The 11,121-nt window shown below is 44.6% G+C and overlaps 1 protein-coding gene across 2 annotated transcripts in view; it reads right to left on the minus strand.

Annotated features, from left to right (window-relative positions):
• Positions 1-10,568, minus strand: part of nrde2 (NRDE-2, necessary for RNA interference, domain containing) — a 68,779-nt gene extending 58,211 nt beyond the window's left edge. For both annotated transcript variants that reach the window (XM_073039385.1, XM_073039384.1), the window contains exons 1-2: positions 10,459-10,568; positions 4,614-4,722 (exon numbers count right to left, since the gene is read on the minus strand). In XM_073039385.1, coding sequence (XP_072895486.1) covers positions 4,614-4,722; positions 10,459-10,531 — 182 coding nt within the window. In that variant the 5' untranslated portion in view covers positions 10,532-10,568. The remainder of the gene's footprint in view (positions 1-4,613; positions 4,723-10,458) is intronic.
• Positions 10,569-11,121: the final 553 nt, after the last annotated feature.

An 11,121-nucleotide genomic window follows, 5' to 3' on the forward strand; every position in this document is an offset into this window, starting at 1 on the left:
CAGGCTTGTTCAGAGACTCAGTAAAGGATCTGAACAAATACACCACGGTTGTCACCCACTTTAGTGGCAATTCCAAACCAGTCTCTGGGGGATGCCTGACAGCCGTGGCAGGGCTTGAATGCTGTTACCTCTTACTAAATGAAACCAAGTGACATTGGTTACAAGAATTCGCTCCCAGATGAGCTCAACACCTTTTATGCTCACTTTGAGCAGCTGCATCACTGCCTGGTTCGGAAATCGCACCATCTCGGATTGCAAGACCCTGCAGCGGATAGTGAGGTCAGCTGAGAAGATCATCGGGGTCTCTCTTCCCGCCATCACGGACATTTACACTACACGCTGCATCCACAAAGGAAACAGCATTATGAAGGACCCCATGCACCCCTCATACAATCTCTTCTCCCTCCTGCCATCTGGGAAAAGGCTCCAAAGCATTCGGGCTCTCACGACCAGACTATGTAACAGTTTCTTCCCCCAAGCTATCAGACTCCTCAATACCCGAAGCCTGGACTGATACCTTGCCCTACTGTCCTGTTTATTATTTATTGTAATGCCTGCACTGTTTCTGTGCACTTTATGCAGTCCAGTGCAGGTCTGTAGTCTAGTATAGCTTTCTCTGTTTTTTTTTATTACGTAGTTCAATCTAGTCTTTTGTACTGTGTCATGTAAACCATGGTCCTGAAAAACGTTGTCTCATTTTTACTATGCACTGTACCAGCAGTTATGGTCAAAATGACAATAAAAGTTGACTTGACTTGACTTGACTCGAAAACAAGGAGAAACCTTCACAAACTCCCACAGCCCTGATGATCCTGTGATGTCAGTCTCTGAGACTGACGTGAGAGCATTCTGCAGGAGGGTGAACTGATGGAAAGCATCAGGTGGAGATGGGCTACCTGGCTGAGTACTAAAGACCTATGCTGATCAACTGGCTGGCGTGTTCACCAATATCTTTAACCTCTTGCTACGGCAGTCTGAGGTACCCACCTCCTTCAAGCAAGCTTCAATTACATCGGTGCCTAAAAAGGACATGGTAACTTGCTTCAATGACTATCGTCCAGTAGCACTTACATCCACTGTGGTGAAATAATTTGAGAGACTGGTGATGAAACTTATCAACTCCTGCCTGAGAAGCCACTTGGATCTGCTCCAATTTGAATTGGCACAGTGGATGCCAATTCACTCAACCCTGGAACATCTGGACAGCAAAGATGCATACATCAGGATCGGATGCTCCTTATTGACTACAGCTCGGCATTCAACACTATCAGCCCCTCAAAACTATTCAATAAGCTTCAAGACCTTGGCCTCATTACCTCCTTGTGCAATTGGATCCTCAATTTCCTCACTTGCAGACCTCAATAGTCAGTTCAGGATAGCAACATCTTCTCCACAAACCCTATCAGCACAGGGGCACCACAGGCTGTGTGCTTAGCCACTAGCTCTACTCACTTTGTACTTACGACTGTGAGCCTAAGCACAGCTCCAATGCCATATTTAAGTTTGCTGATGACTCCACTGTCGTTGGCCAAATCAGAAGTAGTGACAAATCAGCATATAGGAGGGGGATTGAAAATCTGGCTGAGTGGTGCCACAACAACAACCTCTCACTCAATTTCAGCAAGACCAAGAAGTTGAGTATTGACTTCAGGAGGTCCATGAGCCAATCTTCACTGGTGGATCAGAGGTGGAGAGGGTCAGCCACTTAAAATTCCTCTGTGTTACCAGTTCAGAGGATGTCCTGGGCCCAGCATACAGGTGCAATTATGAAGAAAGCACAGCAGTGCCTCTACTTCCATAGAAGTTTGCTAAGGTTTGACATGACACTTAAGACTTTAACAAACTTAAAAATTGATGTCTGGTGGAGAGGATGTAGACTGGCTGCATCACAGCCTGGTATGGAAACACCAATGCCCTTGAACAGAAAATCCAAAAGGTAGTGGATACATCCAGTCCACCACAAGTTAAGCCCTTCCCACCGTTGAGCACATCCACACAGAACGCTGTCGCAGGAAAGCAGTATCCATCATCAGGATCCCCACCATCTCTTCTCGCTGCTGCCAATAGGAAGGTGGTACAGGAGCCTCAGGAATAGTTAGATTCAGGAATAATTAATAACCCTCAACCATCAGGCTGCTGAACCAGATAACTTCACTCAACTTCATTCACCTCAACACCAAACTGTTCCCACACTTATGGACTCACTTTCAAGGACTCTTCACATCACATTCTCATTGCTTATTGCCTACTTAGTTTATTTTTCTCTTTAGTATTTGTACAGTTTTTTGTCTTTTGCACATTGGTTGCTTGGCTGTCCTGCTGGATGCGGTCCTTGATTGATTCTATTGTGTTTCTTGGAATTACTGTGTATGCCTGTTCAGGGTTGTATACAGTGACATATATGTACTGACAGAGGGACAGATTAATGGACTGTTCAAAAGTGGAGCATTACATTCCTTTTTTTGGTTATAGGAGCCTACTCAATGCTCCTACTATAGACAACTCATTCCACTCGCTGTGAATATAGAAGCTTGTCAGACTGTTACTCAACCATTGAACCTTCCACCAATTCCAACTAATCTCCAGTATAAACCAAAGCAATGCAGGGACCACCATGAGCTGTCAGCAAAGTGCAACTGATCACAGAACATTGCACATTGAACAAGTATGGCTGATTATTCCAGAGGCAATCATACAGACACAAGGAATCAGTTGACCAACACACTCAGCCTTTGGAACACAAAGCAATGCAGTGGAAGGGAGGGATGTAAAAGGAATGTAAAAAAGGTACAATTCGAAGCTGCACCACCGATCAGGTACAATGTCCCAGCGGCACTTAGAGAGGACATTCTGAGGTGAAATAGGTAGAGCTCAGGAATAAAAAAGGTCTTGAAGTTACACTGAAAGTCTCCCAAAAAACCATAGGAGTAACAGACATGTAGCAGTTTATGGAAAGGTGTAAAAGCGATGGACTGTTATTGTGGGTGACTTTGATTAACCCATATTGACGGGGCTCCCTTAGTATCAAAAGCTCAGATGAGGCAGAATTTTTTAAATGCATCCACTTGTCGTGAGGAACTGTAAGGAGATATCAGGACAATGCTGGAGAACTAACAAAACATGCTAAGTGCTTCTTCAAAGCAGTTCATTGAATCACCCCATTGACACTGGCCTTCATATTCCATATTGTCACTGCTGGAAATACAATGAGGCACTACTCATTCAATACAACTTCTAGGCAAGGCCTCTTCCCTCTTCTCTTCTGCAGCTCAAAATACTGAGCCAGCAAAGTTAGAACATTTACAAAGGGCCATGGTTGTTGGGGCTTAGGAGATATGATAAAAGCCAATTGCCAGTTATAGCACAAACCTGGCTTTATGAGGATAGTCTGAGCAATCTAGATCTTTTCTCTTTGGAGCGAAAGAGGACGAGAGGTGACAAGAAGCAGCGTTTGAGTGGACAGCCAGCACCTTATTCCCAGGGAGACAATGGCTAATACCAGAAGGCGTAATTTTTCAAGTCAAGTTAGGTTTATTGTCATTTAACTATATACAAGAATACATCAAACAAGACTTTTCTCCATAACAAGGTGTAAAGCCCAGTAGTACACATAACACAAATATAACACATAATAACTTTGGGAAGTAAGAATAAAATCTACAAGTGAACTATGCATAAATAAATGCAGTACATTAATTAAATATTGTAAGGTACAGAATAAATTATCCAGTGACACTTCAAATGCGATGCAGCTGGGGGTTCAAGAGCCAAACGGCCTGAGGGAAGAAACTGTTTCCCATCCTGACCGTTCTTTTTTTAATGCATCGGAGCCTCCTGCCCGACGGTAGAAAGTCAAAGAGGAAGCTGGATGGATGGGTGGAATCCTTGATAATACTAAGGGCCCTGCGTACACAGCGCTCCTAATAAATGTCCCCATTGGATGTTAGGGAGACTCCCTTGATCCTTTCAGCCACTCTTAGTCTTTTGTTGGGACTGCTGGTCTGATGCTCCCACACCAGATGGAGATGAACTTGTCAGGGTGCTCCGGTATGATTCCGTTAAGATGGAGGTGGAGGGGAGCTTCACTTGCCTCAATCCCCTTAGGAAGTGGAGGTGCTGCTGTGCCTTCTTGTTCCGGGAGGTGATAATGGGGGACCAGGTGAAGTCATCCACGATATGAACTCGAAGAGCACTTAACTCTCTCTAAGGAGGAGTCATGTATTCACATATAATTTATTTAAGGTGATTGGAGGAAAGTACGGGGGGTGGGGGGAAGATATCAGAAAAATAAGAGAGCTACGCAGGAAGAATGGGTCAGATTAACACTGCAGTAGGTTAAGAGGTTGGCATAACATCATGAAGCAAAGGTCCTGCACAGTGTCTACTGTTCTATGCTTAATGGTCTATGCTCTATACTGAACTTGGTTACACAGATAAAAATCAAACCAAAGAAGTACTTTATCAATTTATACCCCAAGGGCAATGACTGGGATTCACACCGCTTGACACATCCTATGACTTGAAGCAAAAGAATGGGCTGAAAGTGGACAAAAACATAGGGAGTGGGTGAAGAGGAGAAAACAAATGGAGAGGTAGAGAGACGGAGGGTGTACCTTGCCTGTGGTGACCCCTGGACTGAGTCTGCTGCATCCCTCACGATGCGCTGGTGCAGTTGTAGGGCATCCTCAGTACGGAAGCTGTGATTACTGAGCCAATCCAACCCTGCAGGCAGCAGAAATCAATGTTATTTAGCAGCTGCGCTTTTTAATATAAGGACTCATCAGATAAACTGACAGTAAATCACAGCAAATGCCATTAAAGTCATTCTTCACAGTCAAGGACAACATAATGTAAGTCAATGAAACCCTTGCTGATCACAGTGCCCTGTGTTGCTGCAGTGCTGACTGTCAAACTCCCACAGTAAGAGAAACCTTGGAAACGTGGATGGTGCAGTCTCCTAACTAGGACGTCACAGCTTCCCTGGCCTGGAGTAGCTTCAAAGATTTTGTTGAAAAGATGCAGTCTGGATCACAGATACCAAGAAGTCATCATATATAACCTTTCTATCTCTTTCTATCCTCTTCCTTCCTTTCTATCTCTCCTTTCGGTTAGTCCTGACGAAGGGTCTCGGCCCGAAACGTCGACAGTGCTTCTCCCTATGGATGCTCCCTGGCCTGCTGTGTTCCACCAGCATTTTGTGTGTGTTGTTTTCTGTATTCTGTTATTGTTTTCCCTTGTCCTACCTCAATGCACCATTGTAACAAAATGATCTGTATAGATGGCACATGAAACAAAGTTTTCACTGCCCCTCAATGCATGTGACATAAATAAATTTACCAATTCAGCTTAAAGGCATCATGTCATCTTTGGATAATCTATCCAGGCTGCTCTGAACAATTCAGTATTGCCAGAATCACTCTGAAAGTACTATGCTAAGATAACAAGGCCACAAAAGTACCTTTTCCCCTACTATTAATTTTAACCTGACGGTGCTAATGAGGTGGCAAGGTGGTGTAGCGGTTAGCATAATGCTTTACAGCAACAGCGATCAAGGTTTAATTCCTGCCACTGTTTGTAAGGAGTTTGTGTGTTCATCCCATGACTGTCTGTGTTCCCTCTAGGTGCTTCCTTTTCCTCCCACATTCCAAAAGTATATGGATTAGGGTTAGTAAGTTGTGGGCATGCAACACTTGCTGGCTGCCCTAGCACAATCGTCGGACTGTGTTGATAGTTGACGCAAAAGATGCTTTTCACTGTAGGTTTCAATTTTTCGATGTACATTTAACAAATAAAGCTAGTCTTTAATCTTTCTATGAATTCTGTAATTTAAAACAATTCTGCATTTTTTGTGTAAAAACTGTAGATCCCTCTCTTTCTCTCACTCAAGAATAAAGATGCCTGCATTCAATCAGCCTCTCCCTCCCTCTCACTCATTGCTGCCAGAGGACAGTGCCAGAGTCTTGGGTCCTGGAAAGGTTTATATATTTATTGAGATACAGTGCGGTATAGACCTTTCTGGCCCTTCGAACCACACCATCAGTTAATAACTCAGCGGGATGATTGATAGGTTTGTGGCCTAAGGTAGAAGGAGATGAGTTATTATCTTCAAACTTTCTGCATAATCACTCAAAGAGTTGCCCTGCATGTGTGTGTAACGAGAGGTGTATAACTCATCTCCTTCTACCTTAGGCCACGAACATATCAATCACCCCTTGTAATTGGAGTAAGGGGAACTATGAAGCTGTCAGGCAGGAACTTGGAAGCATAAATTGGGAACAGATGTTCTCAGGGAAATATACGGCAGAAATGTGGCAAATGTTCAGGGGATATTTGTGTGGCATTCTGCATAGGTACGTTCCAATGAGACAGGGAAAGGATAGTAAGGTACAGGAACCATGGTGTACAAAGTCTGTTGAAAATTAGTCGAAGAAAAGCTTACAAAAGGTTCAAAACATTATGTAATGATAGAGATCTAGAAAATTATAAACCTAGCAGGAAGGAGCTTAAGAGTGAAATTAGGCCTTGGCGAGCACGATTAAGGAAAAACCCAAGGCATTCTACAAGTACGTGAAGAGCAAAAGGATAAGATATGTGAGAATAAGACCAATCAAATGTGACAGTGGAAAAGATGTATGGATCCAGAGGAGGTAGTAGAGGTATTTAATGAATACTTTGCTTCAGTATTCACTACGGTAAAGGATCTTGGCGACTGTAGGGATGACTTACAGTGGACTGAAAAGCTTGAGCATATAGATATTAAGGAAGAGGATGTGCTGGAGCTTTTGGAAAGCATCAAGTTGGATAAGTCACCAGGACCGGACAAGATGTACCCCAGGCTACTGTGGGAGGTGAGGGAGGAGATTGCTGAGCCTCTGGCAATGATCTTTGCATCATCAATGGGGACTGGAGAGGTTCCGGAGGATTGGAGGGTTGCAGATGTTGTTCCCTTATTTAAGAAAGGGAGTAGGGATAGCCCAGGAAATTATAGACCAGTGAGTATTACTTCAATGGTTGGTAAGTTGATGGAGAAGATCCTGAGAGGCAGGATTTATGAACATTTGGAGAAGCATAACATGATTAGGAATAGTCAGCATAGCTTTGTCAAGGGCAGGTCATGCCTTATGAGCCTGATTGAATTCTTTGAGGATGTGACTAAACACATTGATGAAGGTAGTGCAGTAGATGTAGTGTATATGGATTTCAGCAAGGCATTTGACAAGGTAACCCATGCAAGGCTTATTGAGAAAGTAAGGAGACATGGGATCTAAGGGGAAATTGCTTTGTGGATCCAGAACTGGCTTGCCCACAGAAGGCAAAGAGTGGTTGTAGATGGGTCATATTCTGCATGGAGGTTGGTGACCAGTGGTGTGCCTCAGGGACCTGTCCTGGGTCCCCCTTCTCTTTGTGATTTTTTAAAATGGCCTGGATGAGAAAGTGGAGGGATGGGTTCGTAAATTTGCTGATGACACAAAGGTTGGAGGTGTTGTGGATAGTGGGGAGGGCTGTCAGAGGTCACAGCAGGACATTGATAGGATGCAAAACTGGGCTGAGAAGTGGCAGGTGGAGTTCAACCCAGATAAGTGTGAGATGGTTCATTTTGGTGGGTCGAATATGATGGCAGAATATAGTATTAATGGTAAGACTCATGGCAGTGTGGAGGATCAGAGAGATCTTGGGGTCTGAGTCCATAGGACACTCAAAAGCTGCTGCGCAGGTTGACTCTGTGGTTAAGAAAGAATACGGTGCATTGGCCTTCATCAACCATGGGATTGAGTTCAAGAGCCGGGAGGTAATATTACAGCTATATAAGACCCTGGTCAGGCCCCACTTGGAGCACTGTGTTCAGTTCTGGTCACCTCACTACAGGAAGGATGTGGAAACTATAGAAAGGGTACAGAAGAAGTTTACAAGGATGTTGCCTGGATTGGGGAGCATGCCTCATGAGAATAGGTTGAGTGAACTTGGCCTTTTTTCCTTGGAGTGACTGAGGATGAGAGATGACCTGACAGGTGTATAAGATGATGAGAGGCATTGATCGATGGATAGTCAGAGGCTTTTTCCCAGACTGAAATGACTAACATGAGAGGACACAGTTTTAAGGTGCTTGGAAGTAGGTACAGAGGAGATGTCAGGGGTAAGTTGTATTTCTTTTAAAAATGCAGAGAGTGGTGAGCATGTGGGATGGGCTGCTAGCGATGGTGGTGGAGGCAGATACGATAGGGTCTTTTAAGAAACTTCTGAACGGGTAGGTACAAGGAGCTTAGAAAAATAGAGGGCTATGGATAACCCAAGGTAAGTATGTGTTGGGCACAGCACTGTGGGCCTAAGGGCCTGTATTGTGTTGTAGGTTTTTCTATGTTTCTACTTCTATGACCCTTCATGAAGGGTCTTGAGCTGAGACGTCGGCTGTCTGTCTCTCTCCATAGATGCTGCCTGACTTGCTGAGTTCCTCTCATGTTTCGTGTGATTCTGCCACATCTACTTTCGTTAGCCTTTTATTTCTTGCCCCTGCCTGGAAGGATGGCGGAGAATAATCTTTATTATGTGCCTTGCATATGACATCGGCAATTATTATCCCAAAACAATACTTGGATTTTCAGAAGGCCTTTGACAAAGTGCTGCACATGAGGCTGCTTAGCAAGATAAGAGCCCATGGAATTACAGGGAAATCACTAGCATGGGTGGAGCATTGGATGATCGGCAGAAAACAGAGAGTGGGAATAAAGGGATTCTATTCTGGTGACTGCTGGTTACCAGTGGAGTTCCACAAGGGTCTGTGTTGGGGCCGCTACTTTTTACAATGAATATCAATGATTTGGACTGCAGTATTAATGGATTTGTGGATAAATTTGTCAATTATACAAAGATAGGTGGAGGAACGGATAGTATTGAGGAAAGAGCCTGCAGAGAGACTTGGAGAGTTTATGGGAATGGGCAAAGATGTGGCAAATGAAATACAATGTTGGAAAGTGTATGGTCATGAACTTTAGTGGAAGAAATAAATGGGCAGACTATTATTTAGATGGGGAGAGAATTCAAAATGCAGAGACGCAAAGGGACTTGGGGGTCCTTGTGCAAGATACCCTAAAGGTTAACCTCCAGGTTGAGTCGGTGGTGAAGAAGACAAATGCAATGTTGGCATTCATTTCTAGAGGTATAGAATATAAGAGCAGGGATGTGATGATGAGGCTCTGTAAGGCACTCATGAGACCACACGGAGTATTGTGTGCAGTTTTGGGCTCTTTATTTTAGAAAGGATATACTGACATTGGAGAGGGTTCACAGAAGATTCATGAGAATGATTCCAGGAACAAAGGGGTTACCCTATGAGAAATGTCCAGCAGCTGTTGGTCTGTATTCCCTGGAGTTCAGGAGAATGAGGGGGGGGGGGTCTCATAGAAAACATTCCGAATGTTAAAAGGCCAGAACAAATTAGATATGGCTAAGTTATTTCCCATGGTAGGGGAGGCTAGGACAAGAGGGCACAACTTCAGGATTGAAGGATGTCCATTTAGGACAGAGATGCAGAGAAATTACTTTAGTCAGAGAATGGTAAATCTGGAATTTGTTGCCACGAGTGGCTGTGGAGGCCAAGTCATTGGGTGCATTTAAGGCAGAGATAGATAGGTTCTTGATTACCCACGGCATCAAAGGTTATGGGGAGAGGGCAGGGGAGTGGGAATGTCTAGAAGAATTGGATCAGCCCATGATTGAATGATGGAATAGACTCGATGGGCCAAATGGCCCACCTGCTCTGATGTCTTAAGGACCATGATTGTTCTTTGCAACATTTTTCTACTGAAATAGTTTGGCTTTGCCTTCTTCTAGGCAGTGTCTTTACAAGAAGCGGGACCCCAGCCATTATCAATACTCTTCAGATGTTTGTCTGGCGTCAGCGGTCGCATAACCAGGATTGAGAGACGCACCAGCTGTTCATACAACCATCCACCATGTTCCCATGGTTTCACTTGACCCTGGTCTGGTCTGGTCGGATGGGGGGGGGGGGGGGGGTTGCTAAGCAGGTGCTACACCTCGCCCAAGGGTCATCTGCAGGCTGGCGGAGGGAAGGAGCGCCCTACACCTCCTTTGGTTGAGACGCATCTCCACTCCGCCACCCATGTGGAGAATAGCCAATCCAAACCTCGGGAAGGGATGTAGGGTAGATACTTTAATGGATTGGGACCAGAGACCAATGGCATGAGAGGAGAGTGAGCGAGCAGGGTAGTGAATAATAGGGCCAAATGGACCCCAGCTGCGAAAGAGGACGCTGTAAGTAAAGGAACACACGGCAATTGCTCCACAAAACGGAGAGGACGAGGTGAAGCCGGACTGGTTTGACTGAAATAGAGGGTGATCAAGGCCCAATTGTAGACTCTTGTGTGCAGATAGGAAAACAGAAGACGCAAGCACTCTGGTGGGGAGAGCCCTAGCGGGCGGCACCCAGTCCCGAGCATTTACCTTCGGAGCCACTTGCACAGGGCACTTTCGTCCCAGCAAACGCCGGGAATAATGAACCCGACGGCGCTTCCATCCTCCCAAGGCCGCTCTCCTCCGTCGCTTCGTCCTTTGAATATGACGACATGGAACCGCGAGGGAGTTTGGGATTTGTAGTTTCAAATGGTGCATTCTCAATAGTAGTGATGTCTAGTTCTTGGACTACAAGCGAGGGAAAATGTGCAATTAAGTTTATATTCATGAATCTACGAAAATACTATGTTTCACGTTGCAACTATATAAAACCTTGGTTAGACTGCAATTATTCTATTGTGTGCAATTCTGGTTACTTAATTTCAAGAAGGATGTGAAACCTTTGGAGGGTGCAGTAGAGGTTCATCAGGATGTTGCCTGGATTAGAGGGTCTAAGATATGAGAGGTTGAGGAACAATCATTGTTGTATCTGGAGTGTCAGGGGCCGAAGGGAGACCTGACGGAAGTTTATTAGCACAAAAGATTCTGCAGATACTGGAAATGGTGTGCAACATGCACAAAATGCATCTATAGAACTGAATAAGCAGTCAACGTTTCGGACCATGAAGGTCTCAGACCGAAACGTCAACTATTTGTTCCCCTCCATAGAAATCTATAAGATTATGAGCAGCGTAAAGCATTAGAGTATTTTCC

This window comes from Hemitrygon akajei, chromosome 3 (genome assembly GCF_048418815.1).
Source record: "Hemitrygon akajei chromosome 3, sHemAka1.3, whole genome shotgun sequence".
In the NCBI taxonomy this organism is placed as follows: Eukaryota; Metazoa; Chordata; class Chondrichthyes; order Myliobatiformes; family Dasyatidae; genus Hemitrygon; species Hemitrygon akajei.